This window comes from Canis aureus, chromosome 7, assembly GCF_053574225.1.
Source record: "Canis aureus isolate CA01 chromosome 7, VMU_Caureus_v.1.0, whole genome shotgun sequence".
NCBI lineage: Eukaryota > Metazoa > Chordata > Mammalia > Carnivora > Canidae > Canis > Canis aureus.
In genome coordinates, this window is record NC_135617.1 from 72,440,166 (window position 1) to 72,461,877 (window position 21,712).

The window sequence follows — 21,712 nt, forward strand, 5'->3', positions numbered from 1 at the left end:
TAAAGTGGTCCTGAGACCAAAAACCTCAAGAACTACTATTTAAAAATGATGTAAAAAAAAAAAAAAAATGATGTAAAAAAGCTGAAAACTGAAGCTCAACCTAGTTAAAGTGATAGTACACAGAAGAACCTATATTAATGGTTGAAATGGTGAAAGTCTTAACACAACTTTTTTTTTTTAAACAAATGAAATGGATCTTTTGAGTATATTATCCTCTTAATAATCAGTAGGGACATAGCATACTTTAATTCATCTGTTTTTGTTGTTGGTGGTTGCATGTTCACTGTACCTGTTACGTGAGTTGCTCTAGCTAAGGTCAGTATCAAGGCTCGGTTTAGCTCTTCAGATTCTGCAGACAGCACTGTTTTGGGATCACTCAGGAAGCGTGTGAACTGTGGCTGTACCTCTGAGCTCCCTAATGCTGTTATAAGCCTAAGTGCAGTGCTCTCAACACTGAAAGAAGAACAAAAAGAAATGTGAAAAAGTTGCATATAAAATTTCACAATTATAGAATTAAATCTAAATCTAGGTTAATTAAACTGGAAAAAAATATGCAAACTATGAATTCCTCTTCTTTGATTAAACACACACACACACACACACACACACACACACACACACTTCTCCTTTATTTGAGAATGAGCTTTGTTTAATATGTTTTAAAAACCTGAGTGCCAAATTTTATAACAAAACCGTCTGACAATATTTACACACTTGAAAAAGACAGCTTGTAGCTTATAGGACTAAACAATTTCACCTGGATATACAGCACTTCAAAAATTATATTTTTCAATCTGAAATATATTTTCACTTAGAGCAAAATTAAAGGAACATAATAATTTAATGGTAATCTGAAGTGTATTTATTTATTTATTTTTTTTTTTTTTAAGATTTTATTTATTTATTCATGAGAGGCAGAGAGAGATAGAGGCAGAGACACAGGTAGAGGGAGAAGCAGGCTCTACGCAGGGAGCCTGATGTGGGACTCGATCCCCGGTCCCCAGGATCAGGCCCCCGGCCAAAGGCAGGAGCTAAACCGCTGAGCCACCCAGGGATTCCCCCCTGAAGTGTATTTAAATCCAACATTCAAAAGGGCTAAATTAGAACATTTTGTCAAAGGCCTTGGAAATAATTATTCTCAGGCCAAAGATCACTAGGCAAGGACTAAACTACCTTAATAACTTTCTATTTATTTATTTTAAGATTTTATTTATTTGAGAAAGAGAGAGTGACAAAGAGTACGAGTAGGGGGGTGAAGAGAGGGAGAAGCAGACTCCCTACTGAGCAGGGAGCCCGTCTTGGGGGTCGATCAGAGGACACTGGGGTCATGACCTGAGCCGAAGGCAGATGCTTAACCAACTGAGCCACCCAGGCACCCCATTAACTTTCTATTTAAAGAGCTACCCTCAGGGCACCTGAGTGGCTCAGTTGGTAAGCATCTGCCTTCTGCTCAGGTCATGATCCCAGAGTCCCCAGATCAAGCCTCATGATGGGCTCCCTGCCCAGCAGAGAGTCTGCTTTTTCCTCTCCCTCTGCCACTCCCCACACTCATGCTCATGCTCTCTTGTTCCTTGCACTCTCTCACAAAGAAATAAATAACAGATCTTTAAAAAATTAAAAAATAGGGATCCCTGGGTGGCTCAGTGGTTTAGCGCCTGCCTTCGGCCCAGGGCGTGATCCTGGAGTCCCAGGATCGAGTCCCATATCGGGCTCCCTGCATGGAGCCTGCTTCTCCCTCTGTCTGTGTCTCTGCCTCTCTCTCTATGTCTCTCATGAATAAATAAATAAAATCTTAAAAAAAAAAATTAAAAAATAAAAAGCTGTCCTCTACTTCTTCTGTATTGGAAATAAAATACTCTAGAAGCAGGGGAAATTTATGACAAATGAATACAAATACTATAAAGGATTAAATTTCCCGTGTCCAACAAAGTTTCTAAGAAATCTAAAGGAAAGATCATCATCCAATAGCTCACCAGAGATGGAGCTGGTTCTGGTTTGTTTGTGCAACTGCGGCTAGAGTATGAAGATGGCTCAAGAGCTGCACTCTGTAATGAGGCTGGATGTGGTGCATCCGGTAGCTAAACATCTCAAGAAGTGTGTGTAAGATCCCCCAGGCATGGGACTTGAAAACAGTTGGCAAAAGTTGACCTTCAGGAACAAGACAATTTAAGGCACCAATTATAAAAGCTGTGAATTCAAAGACATTGAAGAAAAGTCACAGGCAATAAAATCTATGTAAGACTTGATCATGAACACATACACACACACGCGCGCACACACACACACACTTTCCAAAATTTTTCCATAATTCCTTCTTTAACGTTAAGGAAAAAAAAATCCATACCCTAATCAGAATATCAAGTTAATGGTTATAAACACCAGAAAGTCCTGTCTTACTGATAAATCCTTTGATGCCCAAAGACTCTATTTCCATATAGACCAATAAACGACTGTACGTTTCCACTAGGGCTGGAGCCAAGGCCACACTGGATTTTGCATGAGCAAGTTTTATCACTCTGGTAGCGATGCTATGGATAAGGCTGAGGAAAAACAAAGAAAATCCATATATATATATATTTTTTCCATATATATTTAAAAAATATTTATTTATTTATTCATGAAAGACACAGAGAGAGAGAGAGAGAGGCAGAGATAGAGGCAGAGGGACAAACAGGCTCCATGCAGGGAACCTGACGTGGGACTTGATCCCAGGTCTCCAGGATCACACCCTGGGCTGAAGGCTGTGCTAAGCCAGTGAGCCACCCTACCCGGGGTTGCCCAGAAAATCCATATTTTTGACATAGATATAGCAGTTACTTTACTTATATATAGGGAGCTTGGTATAAATCTAAACTTATATAAATGAAATGAATGAGCTCCATTTTAATCATTTAAGTTGTATAGGACACTTGGTAGTGATGCACTGTATAATCTGAGATTAATTCTGGTTTCCATGGTGCTTTCAATGTGCATCAGGATCCCTTGCTCATTGAAAAGCAAATTTGGGTATGACTCATAAGAACACACTGGAATTGAAAAAAAAAAAAAAAAAAAAAAGACTAAAACAAAAACCAAAAAAAAAACCCAAAATAATTTAAACAAAAAGAACATGTGTGAATGGTTTTAGTCTGTTTTTCTTTTTCAAATATGTAACTAAAACTATTTGAGAAATTAAATGACTTTTATTATAGAATTACTTAAAAGAGTGCTAGGATCTAAACATTGAGTCCTAACAGGGCTTTCCTCAACTCTGTCACACAAGCAGGCAAAGCACGCATATGATGCTATGATAATGTTTCCCACTAGAAAAAGAGCATGGCTCTTCTAGCACTGATGCCCCACAGATACATTCTTTTTTACCTAAACAGTGTCTGAAGTTTGAGCCAATACTTAAGAGCTAATGGACTAGATATAAAAATCTGGAATTCTAGCCCTTCTCAAAAAAAATTGAGAAGATATCTTCTAGATATACTAGTCTACAGTCTTACATTATAGAAATTAGCTAAAATGGCAGCACCATGAGGTAAGGCCTGCAATGCTTCAGTAAGCCTCAAGTCCTTCTACATATGCATACGTGCATGTGCATGAATATCTGGCTCTCTCACTCAGCAGCATGTGGCACTCACTCATATAGTCAGCTTGGCTCCTACGGGTACTTGAGGCTCTAGAATCACATCCAACAGAGCCATTTCTGTCTTTCAGAAGCCATAATGTCAATTCTAAAAGCATCCTATTAATAATCAATTCAGTACAGGCATTATAATTTTCATATTCCTGGACTCAGCTTTTCTACTTCCAGCAAATTATTTAATAGAAGTAGATTATGAGTAGGTGCAAAGACAGCCATAAAGGTAGTTTTCATAGCCATCATTAGAATACTAAGATACTGCAAATAATTCATGTCCAACAATGTGGAACTGGCTAACCAATCAAATATAGCCACACAAAAGACTTCTTTGTAGCAATTAAAATAGATGTTTTTAAAAAACTCTAGACCAAAAGAGGTGTTTGATAGATTATTATGGGGAAAAGTTGGTTACAAAAGACTATTGCAGTTAAGAATCCATTTTGTTAAGAGAAAAACCCAACCCATAAATACATATATTTATACACAGGAAAAAAGACTGAGAACATATACCAAAAAATTTTTATAATGCTTATTTTTCATTAAGAGATTATGGCAATACTTTCTTGAGGTTTGTGTATTCTAGAATTCTTATAATAAATAATATCATTTTTAAATAAAATAAACCTAATCATTAAAAAAATGTACCTGACCATAAAACATGCACATACATAATCATGAAATAATCCCTATACTATGCTGATATCAATTCCCCAACACAGGACCAAATAAGTAAAAAGAACATACCTCATTTTGGCATGAACTGTCAGTGAATCCAGCAGATTCATGGGTAAGGGAGTAATCGATGCTGAAGCCAAGCAGCTCGTTCCAGGAAGAGGTACTCTCATAATCCCATTTCCATAAATAGTTTCTACCAGAGCTCCCATGGGCAATGTAAAACATTCTGAATTTGTAGAGTATGCATTACACAGCAAGGCAATCTTATAATCATTCATTTGTAAACTTTTATTTCTGAGACTCTGCTGTAGGAACCTAAAATTTCAAGGACCATTAAACAGTAAAAAATGCAAATAATTCCCAGAAAGTTACCTCTGCATTTTTAAAAAAAGATTTATTTATTTATTTATGATAGAGAGAGAGAGAGAGAGAGAGAGAGAGGCAGAGACACAGGAGGAGGGAGAAGCAGGCTCCATGCAGGGAGCCCGACGTGGGACTCAATTCAATCCCAGGACTCCAGGATCGCGCCCTGGGCCAAAGGCAGGTAGGTGCCAAACTGCTGAGCCACCCAGGGATCCTTTAACTCTGCATTTTAAAAAAAATTTATTTTCATAAAATGATTTACTAATACTACCTTTATTCCTATGGGTATTACAGTTTCTGCCCAAAATGTAGAGTGGAAATATATAAAAGTTTGAGCAGCATTTTAAAAAGAACTTAAGTAATCACAAGATATCAATTAACGGATATTTGTTAAGTATTACTACATTATAGCACTAAGGTTCAGATAATGAAGAAATAACTCATGAATTCATGATCTAGATTTCTATTTATTATCTATCTGGTTAAGCACAACAAGGTGGCTTCATTAAAGACGTCACTGTGAAAGACGATTAAGGAATGCCTCCTAAAGGGAAAGTCAAATAAAATGTGAAGTCTGCCTACCCTATACTCTCCTATGAAGAGACTTGACAGTCGTAGTCAGAAGTTCTAGGTGGGAAGTTCTGGTGTTCTTAACACCTGTGACTATCTAAAGCCAAGTCCCATCTAATAAGGGCATCTTCTCTGAGTAATCACAGCTCTGGATATGATGTAAGGAGGCACACCAGCCAGATCAGCTCAAATAGTCTGGTGGCCCAGGGAGTGAAGACATATGTCAGATCATGCTCAGATCCTGAATACCTAAGAAATTTTGAAACATTTTCACATGCTTTTGGAAATTAAAAATTTTAATTAAGGGGCGCCTGGGTGGCTCAGTGTTTGAGCATCTGCCTTTGGTTCAGAGTGTGGTCCTGGCATCTGGGATCAAGTCCTGCATCTGGCTCCTTGCGGGGTGCCTCCTTCTCCTCCCTCTGCCTATGTCTCTGACTCTCTCTGTGTCTCTTATGAATAAATAAATAAAACCTTTAAAGAAAAAAAAAACTTTAAGGTAAAGCATGTAAAAGCAAAAATTAGACTCGGAAATTAAATATAAATATAAATATATATATATATTTTATATAAACACACATATAAACAGAATTAATTTTCTAGTTGTTTTCTGGATACAAGTATTGGTTAGTTTCTCTTGGTAGGCCGTTTGCACATTAAATATTCACCTTTATCCTTAGTGGGTGTGGGGAGATTTCCATACTTCATACAAATACTGACACTAACATTTGTCCACACCACACCACTTATTAATTAAAAAAATCAACTGTTAAGCTATGAATTACTTACTCATGGTGAAGCTTTAGGGAATGAGGTATTGGAATCTGTAGCTTGGAGTTGTCATTTTGGGCTTTTCTATTGAGATGAATCCAAATGCAAGTCATTGCAAAGGCATGAGTTGACTGGGGTTTGTTAATATCAGGAACTGGAATATACTGAAACATAACAATTTGCATATTATGAGAAAGAGAATTAACTAATTATATGTATTCTAATAAATATGTATTCTAATAATCCTTTGCTGATATACCTCTTTTTTTGATATACCTCTTTTTAAAAATACACTTTATTAATTTAGCATTGATTGTTCTTTGACTATTCAAGAATACAAATCAGAAGATCTAACAGCTATCAAATACTGAAATTATTACAAGATTGTTTTTACTTGTGCTCACTTTGGCAGCACATATACTAAATAAAATAAGATTGTTTTTACGTGCCAAGAAATTAACAGAAATTCACTCGTGCTTAGTTGGGTTTTTTCTACTGTCACAGGGCATTCAAAAACATTTAAAAATTTATATTATTATTTTTTTTAATTTATATTATTAAAAAAATAAGCACATTATGAAATCTTACTAAATGTCGATGAATATACTGAAAACTTAGAATTTCTGAAAGTCACATATATGCTTTTCAAGAACATATTACAATTCAGAATACATAATCTAAATAAGCACTAATAATATACATCATCACACTTACACATATATTGTATATTGATAGGAGAAATGACATGGATGTCTAGAACTTGCTTTAAAATTATCTAGTGTTAACAAAAAAGATGAGTGGAAAGATGAAGCAAGGATATTTCCTAAAACTATAATGAGATATCCCCTCATGCCTATCAGAATGGCTGAACTCAAGAAACACAAGAAATGAGTTTTGGTGAGGATGTGGAAAAAAAGGAACCCTCTTGCACTGTTGGTGGGGATGCTATCTGGTGCAGCCAGCCACTGTGGAAAACAGTATGGAAGTCCCTCAGAAAGTTAAAAATAGAACTACCCTACGATCCAGTAATCAATTGCAATACTGGGTAGTAAAATACAAAAACACAAATTCAAAGGGATACATGCATTCTTATGATCACTGCCACAGTGATTATCACTGTAGATAATCTACAATAACCAAATTATGGAAGCAGTCCAAGGGTCCATTGAGATATGAATGAAGAAGATATGATGTGTGTGTATATATACATAATGGAAAATTATTCAGTCATAAAGAAGAATGAAATCTTGCCATTTACAACAACATGGATGGAGCTAGAGATTATAATATTAAGTGAAATAAGTCAGAGAAAGACAAATACCATATGATTTCACTCCTTTGCAGAATCTGAGAAACAAAACAAGTGAGCAAAGAAAAAGAAAAAAAAAGAGAGAGAGAAACAAACCAAGAAACAGACTCTAGGGCAGCCTGGGTGGCTCAGTGGTTTAGCGCTGCCTTCAGCCCAGGGTCTGATCCTGGAGACCCAGGATTGAGTCCCATAGGCTCCGTGCGTGGAGCCTGCTTCTCCCTCTGCCTGTGTCTCTGCCTCTCTCTCTAGGTCTCTCACAAATAAATAAATAAAATCTTAAAAAAAAAAAAAAAAAGAAACAGACTTAAAACTATAGAGAACAAACTGACAGTTCCCAGAGTGGAGGTGGGTGGGAGGGATGGTTGAAATAGGTGAAGAGGATTAAAGAGTACACTTATGATGAGCACTGAGTAATGTATAGAACTGTCAAATCATCATATTGTATACCTGAAATTAACAGAAAACTAAAACAAAAAAGTCTTTCTTGGTGATGAGTACACAGGAGTTTATTTTTCTATGTACTCTACCTTTTTTGTGCATTTAAAAATTTCCATAATAAAATGTATTTTTAAAAATGGCAATCATTAATATGTATCACATTTTACTCAAATACTCATAATAAAATAGGGAGAACATACTCAATTGAAAAAAGATATTAACAGATACTAATGTTATTTGGTCACTAGATGATATGTATGGATTAAAAGAGCTTAATGCTTTTAAAAACTGTAAACCTAGTTAGAATACAGAGAAAGAGCTTGCTATACAAGATGTTTAACTTTTTTTTTAAGATTTATTTATTCATTTATGATAGACATAGAGAGAGGCAGAGACACAAGAGGAGGGAGAAGCAGGCTCCATGCTGGGAGCCCGACGCGGGACTCGATCCTGGGACTCCAGGATCGCGCCCTGGGCCAAAGGCAGGTGCTAAACCGCTGAGCCACCCAGGGATCCCAAGATGTTTAACTTTGATTTAAGATAAGCTTCAGAAACAATCCAGTTCAATTTCTTCACTTTACATATGAGTAAATAATGTCAAAAGGGACTGATGTCCATCCTGATTATGGTTAGTCACAGAATTGGGAAAGAACTCAAGTTTTCAACTACCAAATCTAGTGATCTTTTCACAAAATCACACTAAAATTCTTTAACATAAATTAGACATAATCCATCACATTATTAACTATTTTGTAAAACTTACTTCTTTTTCTGGGTATAGAAGGTCAAAGAGCTTCATGACAGGGAGAAAATCAGCTAGTGCATTTTTCTGAATACTTCCAGAAATGAATTGCAGGAGAACCCACATTAGATGATCTCTGCCTTTAATCAGTCCTCGCCCTGCTAACTGTAAAAGATGTTTAAATACATGTCTACACAGCTGGCTAAAGAAATGGATATAATAAAGTTTAAAGAAAAACAAACCAAAACCAAAACCAGAAAAAACCCTGTCCTCCAAAAGTTAGCATCTAACTTTGGCATTTACAAAATACTTAGTCTCAACTCAAGACATACCAAGCAAAGCCTTTTAAATTATTTTAATATTTTATATGTTTCCTTCTTGACCCCCAAAACAGGTATGAATATCAAAAGTTAAATGTTTTAGAACATAACTAAGTTGACCACATATACAAGAGAATCAAGTTTAATATTAGATAATGACTACAAATAACTCATCAAAACACAAAGAATACTTCATGATACCAAAAGGATTTTTAATTTAAAATCTTCAAGTTGTTATCAAAAAACACTTCTAATTTCCTGCAGACTGTAACAGAGATCAATGGTGGTGGAAGTGGCAATGGGGGGTAACTGGTGGTTAAAAGGATTTTAACAATATTTACAAAAAAGTTTCCCCAAAATAATCCATGCTGTAGAGATGTTACAGATATAACAACATTTATTTCCATTCAATGCATCTAAAATCTTATGATAAAACCAACTCTTCTACTTGTATTCCCTATTTTTTTTTTTTTTAATTTTATTTATTTATGATAGTCACAGAGAGAGAGAGAGAGGCAGAGACACAGGCAGAGGGAGAAGCAGGCTCCATGCACCGGGAGCCCGACGTGGGATTCGATCCCAGGTCTCCAGGATCAGGCCCTGGGCCAAAGGCAGGCGCCAAACTGCTGCGCCACCCAGGGATCCCGTATTCCCTATTTTGGACTCATTGTTCCACTTTTTCATTCACTGCCAAAATAGAAACCAGAGAGTGATTCTAGACTCCTGTTACTCCCTCTGTTACCTACCCATGGCCAAGTCATTTTCTCAGCACACCTGTCTTAGCACACCTGGTCTTAGGCTCCTCCTCTCTGTTGTCCTGGTTTGACCTGTCAGCATCTGCCACCCAGATCAGTGCAAAGGCTCCCTTACCAATTTTCATGCCTCTGATTTTGGCTCTCTCCATCTTTATGTCACCATCTTTCTACATGTAGCAATTAGCAGTAATTTTTCCCACTTCTATAACGATGAGGTCATTCCCTTCCTCATTTACCTCCCAAAGAGATCTAAATGCCTTAGAACAAACACTTGCCCATATAAAGTTTTCCATGTCTGGTCTTGCCTTCCTGCCTTCCTAATCTCACCAACACTTTTTGTTTATATTTTTCTTTCCAGTTCTCACACACATTTATCCTTTCCCAAATGATCACCTTATTGCTACAGAAACACTTTCCTATCTTTTCCTCTTGGCAAATTTCTACTTGTCCATCAAGTGCCTTCGAGATCTCTTTGATAAAGCCATTCCTGATGTTTTTATTTTTTATTTTTTTTTAATTTTATTATTTTTTTATTTTTTTTTATTTTTTATTTTTAAAATTTTTATTTATTTATGATAGTCACAGAGAGAGAAATAGAGAGAGGCAGAGACATAGGCAGAGGGAGAAGCAGGCTCCATGCACAGGGGGCCCGATGTGGGATTCGATCCCGGGTCTCCAGGATCGCGCCCTGGGCCAAAGGCAGGTGCCAAACCGCTGCGCCACCCAGGGATCCCAATTCCTGATGTTTTTAATAGGGACTATTCTCCTTCATTCCTATTGCAGGAAAACATGCTTCCATTATGTGAACTATTAAATTATAATCATATTGTTTATTCCTTTATCTTTCCACTAGTAAGGAGCTCCTTGAGGGTACCACAGTGCCTTTTCATTTTGTATCCGCCGGTTCCTTGCACTATGAATATATGGAATGAATGACTGAAACCAGTATCTACAGTGACAAGAAAGTGAAAAGTTTAGAAACCATAAAAGCACTGTGCAAAACAGAAATTGGGGCGCAGAACTTCTGCCATTGCCGAAATCACTAGGCAAAGTCCATGGTAGTCTAAAACATACTAATCAACAGGTGATGTGGCTCTCACAAAAGATTTAGCACTTACCTTCTGATGAAGAGAAAGGACCATATGTGGAAAACTTGCAAACTGGAAAAGCACAAAGAAAATGAGCTGACTCGAGAGGTGCTGCCACAGGAGTTGGCTTGTTCCCCCATCATCAAATTTCTCCTCAGTCTCGGACCGCTCCATGGCATAAACCACCAGATCCACCAACTGGTCCTCCAGCACAGGGCAGCGCTGCTTGTGCTGTAGGGCAGAGATTAGATACAGTATTCCAAAAGCCTCCCTGTTAGTTTCAGGAGTTACTGGTTAATGGGCATTAATTTTAACAAGAGGCTGAGAAGCATGGAATGAAGTTGAACTTAGAAAGTTAAGGTTAGGTTTAGTCTATTAAAGCTGCATCATGTTACACTATCATAGAGGATGAGTTCCAAAAAAAATTATTTTTCAGATCTCATAGAAAACAGACTTCTTACTAACTTCTGACTTTCACTATACATGTCATTGTTTCAACTTGACAAAGGGTATTTATTTGTACAGTAGAAAATTTTGTTACTTCTCTTTTGAAAAAAAAAGATAATTTAAGAAGCATAAGAAATGAGGATAGCACTATTAATTTTGCATTCTAACTCAAAATGTAAAAACCTTGAATTTTCAAGAGTCAAACATTGTGATGAGAGCAAATGAAGCAATGAGAATCTAAAGCAACCACCACAAGTTTATGCTAACTTTACATGCAGAGGTGTAACTGAATAACTGCCAGATTACTCAGTATCTATTTTTCAATGTGTAACATTGATCCTGATATGGAAAATTCAGGAAATGGAAACTTCCTCAAACAAAACAAAACAAAACAACCCTCAAAGTTAATCTCTGCTCCTCCTTCTTAGAAGACAAACATAATGCAGCTTTAATTTTAAATTAGACTGTTTTAAAATCTAAAACAAGAAAAATAATTGAATTTAAACACTAAAAATGAAAATGCAACTTCCCTTTCTAGAGGCAAAAAGATTTATGTTTTTAAAAGTGATTTAAAAAATATACTTTTACCAAAAGAAATATGTAAGCCATATTTTAAGCCATTTTCGTACTTCTTTTATAAAATATGTTATATGACTTAATAGCCAGGCAGTTGGAAGCCTTTCTAGTGAATACAATTACTAATACAGATGCCTTCCCACTAAACTTTAGACATAATTATTAGTCTTTTGCCATGAAAAAGGGATATGATTTCTTTAAATTTAGGGAAAAAATGCAAAATGGGGACAGATTTGGAAAAAACAAAACATAATGAACAGCATCCCCTCTTTTGCATGCTTTTTGCCAGCTCCAAACTTGTAAAGCTCCAATATAGCTGCACTTTCTTAAAGCATGCAAATAAAACAAACATTTATCCAAAACAGTAAGCATCAATGGTTGTTTCATAGTTTTTCCAAAAACACAATGCCATGATCACAGTTCAACCACATTACAGGTTTACAAATAGCAATATTAACACCACCAGTTGAGACTACAGTACTTTCCCTCCAAATGTAATTATCATTATGAAGCAGAGCAAAGTGCAACAGACAACACTACAAACTATTTCTTATATCAGCATGCAAAACTACTGTGTACAGGGCTTGAAATTCACTAGTTCTGCCAACCACCAACAACCTAAGAAATATGTCAGACAACACAAATTTAGAGTGAAATCATTCAAAGTATACAAGAGTCAGAAAAATTTGAAAAGAAGTAAAGCCAGGATTTCCAGTAGGAATTTTTCATTAGTGATGGGAATTTGCTTCTAGTTTGGAAACTAACCAATTTATCATCTATTCCTCCAACCATGATGGTCTTTCATTGGTCCACTTCAGGAAAAAAGAACAAACTAAATAAAATTGGTTTTTAGCACCTGAGTCATTTTGGAATATCCCTTTTTAGTATTAGCCATTTATTTTTAAAAACTGGATTTTTACCTACATATCTTTAACAGTGTTGTAATGGTCATACATTAATGATTTAAAGAGGAAAACCAAAAATGTTACAATTTTTGACAAAGTAAGAACAACTAGGAAATTTATAGTTAAAGCTGATGATCTTTCAATACACACCACAACTCAAATTACCTCTACATTTAGTGTTAAGAATGACATTAGTCTGGAATATCTATGGCATCCAGCGCCCTGGCAACTGAGCGTGGCTGAACATCCATCAGAATTAACTCTACGTTTCCCAGGTGTTTTGGTTAAAGCCAAGGATATTTCTCAAACCGAATTTTGGGATAGCTTAGTTCCTTTATTTATTTGCCAATTTCATTAATACCATAAAAACCCTCCACTGAAATATAAAATGATCTGTGTAAACTACTTAGAATAAGTTTAGCTTTAGCTTTCATTACTAAAATATAAGTACATTAAAACTAATACTCTCCACCTTGTAGACTATTTTACAAAGTGGAACAAACAAAAGCAGTTTAATGATCTGATAAAGATTAATTATCAATCACTAGGCTTTGGTAAGTTGGTAAGCCACTGGAGGCTTTATCTATGGCTATTCACAAAGTGCTTTTTGAAAGCTTTTGTAAATTTAAGTCAAGATATAGGCATATAAGTTGAATTAGCTAGTTTACATCATATCTATAGGCAGATTTAGTTAAAACCTGTTTAAATAAGAACCTAAGTTCTGTATTTTAACAATCAAATTTCTGCATAATAGTTCAAACTGCATTGGAAACATAGGGACAAGGTATTAATAGAAACACATTAACTTCTACTCATGCCCCTGATCCTTTCCCACCAGTATTTCAAATGACAAATGGTAATGCTTTTCAGTCTAAGAAACCATATCGTATATTAAATAGTCCCTGACACTTTTGATACAACAGTTCTGGTACTGTTTTTGTTGTAAAATTTTAACATATACTTAGATGGGCTTACATTAATTTCAAATCATTATTTCAGTGCTAGAAATCAATTTTAAAGCAATACCTATTCAGGACAAGTTGGGAAGAGAAATCCCTTTGTATTACATTTATCATATTCTTTGCTGATCAGAATTGAATCCTATGCCAGTTAATACCACTTTCAGTGGTGCCTTTCAAAGATAATTGAGTGATTAGTCAATACTTCACTATCTCAGGGTACCCAGAGTTCACACACTACCACATAGCAGCTTGAGGAGTGTATCTGGTTGTAATGTTCTTATTCAGCAGAAAGAACACAAAGTGGTGTAAACACACAAAATAGGATTCTTCCACCGTTGAACACTTCACCCTGCTGGTCACCGAGCTGGGCTATTATTTATGACTTTCTGAATGTGACCGACTTCAGGATAAAATATAGCCCAATTCCTACTGGAAAATGCAATATGGACAGCTCTTAAAAGGTTTCAAGCTTTAAGTAAATTATTGCTAGAGAAAGGACAAGAAAGTATAGTGCAGGATATAGTTCTGTAATGATAAAAGATGTGATAAGATAACTTGTTTATTTTTAATCATATGTTTATACTTTGTATTTTCATTTTCTACTCTACTTTCCAGGTGGTAAAAATAATATCAAGTCAGTTCAGCATATATCTTCCATCTACAAGTCCATTCACTACAGAGTTTTCTACCAAAACAATTACTGATGAATTGTGAACTTTTGACAATGTTTACACTGGGACCAATATTAATGTTCTGTCAGCATTTCCATTATAAACTTTATTTTTTATGGATTTATGTCTCAGTCATAAACTTTTTTTAGGTTGAAACTTGTTATTAAAATAATCAAATAAAAAAAAACTCTTCCATGAATTGTTTTGTCAATTTCTACTTTGAGAAGAGCTGCATCCCAAGAGCAAAAAGCTCATGATAACTAAGGCTATCTGGGGAAAGGTACTTGCAGCTCGAATGACCATGGGTACATTTATCCACCAAACTGTAAGAAAAACTGAGTCAAGTATGACTTAAAGTTCATTGCAAAAAGTAGTTTTAAGACAGCATGAAGCATTCTTTCAAAGTTGACTGAATACTTACCTCTAACTCAAGTGGAAGTTGATCAGAATTAATAACTTGGTATTTAAGATAGTAAATTGACGGGTTATATGAAGTAACTGTCAGATACTGTAGTGTGAAGCAGTTTCAGGTTCACATGTACATAGGCTTGTCCAAACAAGGAAAACTTGGTAAATTTTTCAGAAGAAAAAAACTTAAAATAATAAAAGAGATACTGCTACTAGGGTGAGGTTTGGCATGCAAAGTTTCAACACTGAGCAAGTTTTATGGCCAAGCTATATGTCCTTAAAAATAGGGCTTTATAAATGGAAGCACTGGCACAACCTTCACTATAGTATTGCAAACAGGAACGCTATTTTATATAACCTAGACAAGAATGTCTTTATAAAATAAAAAAAGCTGGTCTATTTTAATATGTTGGGCTCAAAAATTTTTAACAAAAATAACTGGAACCACTATTTTGCTTAAAATCTCAAAGGTGAAAAGTCCTGGAATAGACTTGGGACTGTATAAGAGTTTGGTTTATAAAGTTTGGCCACAGTGTTTTTCTCCCACCGCAGGTAAACTTCAACTGCGAGGAGCCCACTCTAGGAGGAGGACACTTCTGGCAAAGACTGACAAAGAAGGGTGTTTGTCGAGCAGGTGTGGGGTCACCTAAGAGTGTGACATTTCTTAGTCAATCCCCATGTTTCCAAAAAAAACCTTCCCTGCATAAAGTTTACCACTCCAACTCTTAAAATAACGTCTCTATTAAAGTGCTTTTTCCTCTTTTTGGTTTTGTTTTTAATTTTTGTTTTAAGGCAAAGCAACATAAGTAGTTTTTACAGATGTTATTTATTTATGTTTTAATCATCTGGAAAGATAAAGGCCACCACAAATCTTTCCATCTCTGAAAATTCCACAAGGCAAGCTTTAGCCCTAAAGTATTTAAAAAAAAAAAAAACAAAAACAAAAACAAAAAACAGTAAAATGGAGTGGGAAGGAAAAACAACACATCAAAAAGTGACAGGCATTATTGTGTGCCCGGTGTTGTCTCTTAGTTTAAAAAAAAAAGAAAAAGAAAAAGGCAAAAAGAAAAAAAAAGAATATATATATAAAAAAAAACCACCAAAAACCAAAACCAAAAACAATCCACCAAAAACAACTCTCATATCCCAAGAAGAAATTCATTTTAGTGGCCTTGGTCTCAGCATGGTCCTGCCAATTTCAAGCCCCGACCATACATGTATTCTCTAAATGGAATCAGTGGCTACAAAGCGGCCAGCGTATCGTTAGTCACAATACAACAGTAAGGTTGTGAACATACCTGAGCAATGTTCAAGGTCTAGAGCATTGGAGGATGGGCAGGACAAGACAGGACAGAACAAAAATAAAGGAAGAAAAAAAGAAAAGACAAAACAGTGACTATGAGGCCAGCCTCAAGGAACCCAGAGTCAGCACAAACCCTCCCACATGTTAAACCACCAGACACAAACATACACTGAAAAGGGGGAAAAAAATCAGCAGTCAGGCCACGCTGAAGATACCAAGGGTTATAAAAAGAGCCATCCAAACAAAAAAGTAAAAAAATTATGGTTAAGTCATGTGTAGGTTTCTCTGGCAAAAGGTATACTTGAAACTGGCCTTATAGAAAAAAAAGCAATGCAAAAATAAACCAACTTTTAAAATATCTCCTTTTTAATTTAAACATTTTTAAAGTAATATATAAATGATAGGAATAATACATTGTTTAATAAACCATATATTTAAAAAAAATCACCAAATAGTTCTTAACTGTTTTGCTCAGTTAGCTCTAGCAAAGAAAAGAGAAAAGAACAGTGCAGATTCTATGCAGAATTTACTTGGTTTCCAGCATAGTACAGTACCTGCTTATTTAAACCTAGCATATTGCAGACCATATCCCTGGAATAAGGCTGCTCCAATACATATCTCAACAAAGCAGTCTGGGGTTCAAACAGATCCTTTAAAGAAAATAAAAAAAATTATTGCTTCAAGATCAAAGTAAATGTTAATTCAAATAATTTGAAATTGGGATAAAAAAATCTGCTAAAGGCACTTGTTACCTTCACACAGTAGGCAGTATCTAGTGGAAAAAAATCATAGGATTTTAGTGCTTAGAGTTTGTCTGATCCCACCCCTCATTTGATAGGTGATATAACTGAGGTGAAGGGACTTGCCCAAGGTCATACAGAGGCTAAAATTTTGAAAGATTTCAGTTACAGTCAAAGGAGAGTCTTAAGCATCACTGTAAGGAAAGGATTTTCTGCCCAGATGTCTAATCAAAGAGGATGGAGGCAGTTTCCAATCATTTTCATACAAGTGTGAACACACACTACTTCCAAATTTGGAGAGGACAAATGACTTGGTAATACAGGGGTTAATAGTGTAGATCCTGGAATCAGATTGTCTGAGTTCAAATCGGTGATTGGTTACAATTCCTAAACATGGGGTCTTAGTCAAGTAACCAGCCCACTCTGGGTCTCAGTGTCATCATCTGTATAATGGGGATACTAAAAAAATAGTTGAGAATAAGAGTTATTGCAAAAAAGTTCTCAGAACACTCTTTGGCATATAGTAAGTATGTAATGAACTGATCTGTTCTCAATATTACTGTTACCGTGATAACTGTAAATTCCATTTAGTTTACCACTTTTTCACATTCCCAAGTTTTGCTGACAAGAGTCCAGGATTGTGACCCTAGTTTGACTATTTCCCTCTCCACACTTTTGGACTAGTCTTCTAATCACGCTGTAGATTATTTTTTACATGAAACATTTACATGAAAAATCTGTAGTCCTCCTCATACCCTGCTCTGTAACCATTTCAACTCCCAAGATAGTATAATGAATCTATCATATTTCATTCTAGCTTTTTATCTATATCTCACGCTTCATTTTACTGATACTTGTAGATTTTTTTCTTTAGAGAATATTCTACTCCACTTTTGTCCTCTCCAACCCATTAAAAAAAAAAATCTAACACAGGTAGGGGTAAAGGGGTGCTTGGCTGGGTCAGCTGGAAGAGCATGTGACTCTTGATCTTGGGGTCCCCAAGTTCAAGCCACATGGTGGCATAGATTACTTAAATAAATTTTTTAAAAACTAAAAACAAAAAAAAAAACAAAAAAAAAAACCCAAAAAATAAAAATAAAAAAAATCTAACAAAGGAGAGGCTCACTCTTCAAATTTTAAGAAAAGTACAAATTCATTTTTGGTCCTTACTTTGTAAAGGAGGAATAAAAGCAAGGATTCCATTATAAAGATTCAGCTTCCTTAGCCTAAGTGCTCTGTTGGGGGCCCACTGGAATATAAACACCCAATATTACAAACCACAAACCACTTGGATACTAGAATTACATGATAAACCATAAACTACTTTTCATTAGATATATACTTCAGTCTATGAAGAGATAATGTAGCATAATACATCATATAATGCAGGATGAAGAATATTAGGTGGACCAAAAGTTCCACTGTATTTATCAACATACCTTATCATATGGCAAAAGGCCTTTCAAAGGAAAACGAAGAGTTGCAGGGTCCAATTTCCATGAATTACAAATGGCTCCTGAGTTATTTACAACTGGCAGAAGGCTGCAGCGGCCTATGTATCACAAAAAATGTTTTAAAGTAAATGTGAACACAGAAATGCCTGGTCCCTCATTCACACTAAGAATATTTAATAAATATCTATGTTGAATCAGGAACTGATTTTAAAAAGGTTGTAATTAGGGACACCTGGGTGGCTCAGTGGTTACGCATCTGCCTTCAGAGCAGGGTGTGATCCCGGGTCTCACATAAGGCTTCCTGCTAAGAGCCTGCTTCTCCCTCTGCCTATGTCTGCCTCTCTCTCTCTCATGAATAAATAAATAAAATCTTAAAAAAAAAAAAAAAAAAAGATTGTCATTAGATAGAAATTTTGGGGATTCTCTTTGATTATTTTTAGTCCAGATGGCTGGAGACCAATTAACTGTACAGGCCTTCCAAACTAAAAAATGTTACATTTGTGCAAATATATAAAGATCAGCAAACTATAATCCATGGGCCAGATGCAGCTTGCCCTGTTTCTATAAAGTTTTATTGTAACACTGATGCTTTCCTACAACAGCAGAGTTGAGTAGCTGCAACAGACTTTATAGCTCATAAAGCTAAAATATTTACTTTATCATCATTTATAGAAAAAGTTTGCAGATCTCTAGCCTAGGGTCAACATGATTAACTTTATGCATGATGTTCCTAGAGGCCTTAGATGTAGCATATGACCATCAACTCACATATCCAACTGCCTAATGACTATTGTCACTTGGATGTCTCTCAGACACCTCAAGCTTAACGAATCTTTAATTGAATTCATCACTTCTCAAACCCTCACCACTTTCAGAATTTATGAAATGATATTAATATCCACTTAGTACAAAAGCTAGAAATCTGAGAATTATCTGTCTAGTGTCTGCTTGCTTTATTTTTGTATTTCCAATCTAGAATAGCACCCGATTCACAAGAAGTGCTCAAAATTTGGTGTCACTAGATAATATTCTATATACTCAGTGTTAGGCACTGCACAAATTGCCAAATCACACACTTGTTCTTAAAAGCAAATTCTAAGAATGTAACAAAACATGAAAATATGAAAAAATAAATGAAGTACAGAGCAAAAGTGTGAAGTGGAATGGGCTTAAAGAGCCTGATAGTCTTGTGTATCACAGACACAGAAGGATAGGTGGTTGAGACTTCTAGTTGTCTGAAGATTCCCTGGTGTTTTACTAGAAGTTCCCTACGGTCACCAGGAAACGTATCTTCTAGAACAATTCTATCTGGAGCTCAGACCAAGTCTAGGTAGTTGCTTTTCCCTCCCTACATTCAGCCAACAAAGTACCTAAAAACAAGTAAATGGCTATCATTAAGCTTTTACGTAATTCCCAAAATGACAAACCACCAAGACATATATAAGATACCATCTGCCAATTCTGTTGAAAAGTTCACTAAAAATCAGGTACTATTTAGTCCATTTTAAATTATAATCTTACCACAAATGGAGTTTATTCTTGCTGTGGGTCTGAAGGTATCCACAAAGTCTGATACCAGGTTTCCAAGTAACTAAAACAAAAACAAAAACAAAAACAAGAATAAAAAATAAAATCAAGATTGTTTTGAATATAACCATCATTTACGTAAAATGAGACAATATATAAAGATTTAATACAATACCTGACATAAAAATTACTCAAAAGTCAGTTCTCTTTTACTTCCTTTCAAACAATTACTTCCGAGTTCATCTGTCCCTGATTATTCCTAATTATACCATCATGTCTTTGGCTATTTCATGAAGCTGGTATATTTTAACAGATGATACAGAAACTAAGGTGCCTGGGTGGCTCAGTTGCTTAAGCGTCCAACTCTTGATTTTGGCTCTGGTCATGATCTCAGGGTTGTAAGATCAAGTCTTATGTCAGGCCCTGTGCTCAATGGAGAATCTGTGTGAGGTTCTCTCTCCCCAACTCCCTCTGGCCACCCACCCCCACCCTGGGCACATTCTGTCTTTCTCTCTAAAATAAAGAAATAAATCTTAAAAAAAAAAAGAAAAAGAAACTGTCTCAGTAGGATAGCAGAGAAATACATTATAATGATAAAAAATATATAGTTTATCTCAGGATAAGTACCCATTTTAAAAGTAAGCACACAAAAATGAGATTAATATAACTATTTTTTATTAAAATTTCTGTTAAAAAACTTGGAAAATACCAGATTTACCCAGTGTGGAAGTTTTCCCTCAGGATATAGTTTCCTGATCTCTGTAACTGCAAAGTAGGCTGGTAATAAACAAGCATTTCTTTCCAGGATATATGCTATAACCTAAGAAAAATAAAAGAACAATGTTATTCTTGGGATCCCTGGGTGGCGCAGTGGTTTAGCGCCTGCCTTTAGCCCAGGGCGTGATCCTGGAGACCCGGGATCGAATCCCACGTCAGGCTCCCGGTGCATGGAGCCTGCTTCTCCCTCTGCCTGTGTCTCTGCCTCTCTCTCTCTCTCTCTCTGTGACTATCATAAATAAATAAAAAATTAAAAAAAAAAAAAAAAAAAAGAACAATGTTATTCTTGATTAGTTCCACAGATAAGCCCTTTAAATGCAACAGTGGCAATAACAAAGATATTAAAAGATATTATTTCATGGACTCATTGGGTTTCATCTACAGCATAAAGGAATTTACTTACATGTAAAGAATCTCTAAAAAATGAAGACTAATGAAAAATGAAATGGATGTTGCTAAGTAACTGCTTTAAATATTGGTAGACTCTAATAGGAAAGCAATAGACCAAAGTAATAATTCTTGCAACATTAATTACAAAATACAAATATCTTTTAAATGGTCCATAGGCTAAAGTCTTATAACCGTTTAAAATACTGTAACGTCTATATTACTGTTTTCTTAATTAAAAGCCATGTCTTAATTAAACTTAAATTTTTCTTTTGAAATATAATAAAACAGCATCTTTAAAACTAGAAGTGATTTTTATAGAAGTATCCAAATGGAAGTCTATAACTACCATACATTTGAAAGGCATAGAACTACAGAAAACTACACTTTTTTCAGGTTATGACTAATGAATTACAGACATGTCTAAATTACCTCTCTTGCTGCTAGAAGTTGCTGTACAACAGCTGAGCTCACTGTATTGGGAATTGTCAAGATTTTCTCCAAAATCACTTTTAAGAGATCCCGAACACCCTGATAGAAGAAGAAACCCATAGGTTTAAAGCCAAGTAATGCCCCCTGTGCTAGTTAAAGCATTTAAAGATTTCAACATTATATACTCAGAAAAAAATGTTACCTTCAAGGTCACATTTTCAATTTTTCTGAATCAGAGCTAACACTTGAGTCCCTAACATTAGCCCAAAAGAAGAGTCATGTTCCAAAATAGAATTCTAAAGAATAAAAATTTGAATGAACAAAGAAAGTCCTTACGAATAAAAATTAATCTTTCTACACTGTGCTAAGCTTTCTGGACCCTACTGTTACCCTATTGTATTGTTATCCTATTGTAACAATAGAAATATTTGTAATTTCTTGTCCAAAAAGCATATAGAGAAGAAATT

The 21,712-nt window shown here is 35.5% G+C and overlaps 1 protein-coding gene across 12 annotated transcripts in view; it reads right to left on the minus strand.

Annotated features, from left to right (window-relative positions):
• Positions 1-21,712, minus strand: part of MED23 (mediator complex subunit 23) — a 45,417-nt gene that overhangs the window by 18,293 nt on the left and 5,412 nt on the right. For 7 of the 12 annotated variants that reach the window (XM_077904846.1, XM_077904855.1, XM_077904850.1 and 4 more), the window contains 13 exons: positions 21,246-21,344; positions 20,368-20,469; positions 19,644-19,713; positions 18,108-18,220; positions 16,483-16,578; positions 15,924-15,941; positions 10,687-10,887; positions 8,515-8,658; positions 6,023-6,168; positions 4,373-4,618; positions 2,398-2,540; positions 1,974-2,187; positions 290-453 (listed from right to left, as the gene is read on the minus strand). In XM_077904846.1, coding sequence (XP_077760972.1) covers positions 290-453; positions 1,974-2,187; positions 2,398-2,540; positions 4,373-4,618; positions 6,023-6,168; positions 8,515-8,658; positions 10,687-10,887; positions 15,924-15,941; positions 16,483-16,578; positions 18,108-18,220; positions 19,644-19,713; positions 20,368-20,469; positions 21,246-21,344 — 1,756 coding nt within the window. The remainder of the gene's footprint in view (positions 1-289; positions 454-1,973; positions 2,188-2,397; positions 2,541-4,372; positions 4,619-6,022; positions 6,169-8,514; positions 8,659-10,686; positions 10,888-15,923; positions 15,942-16,482; positions 16,579-18,107; positions 18,221-19,643; positions 19,714-20,367; positions 20,470-21,245; positions 21,345-21,712) is intronic. The other 5 variants (XM_077904853.1, XM_077904845.1, XM_077904844.1 and 2 more) reach the window with 4 other exon arrangements.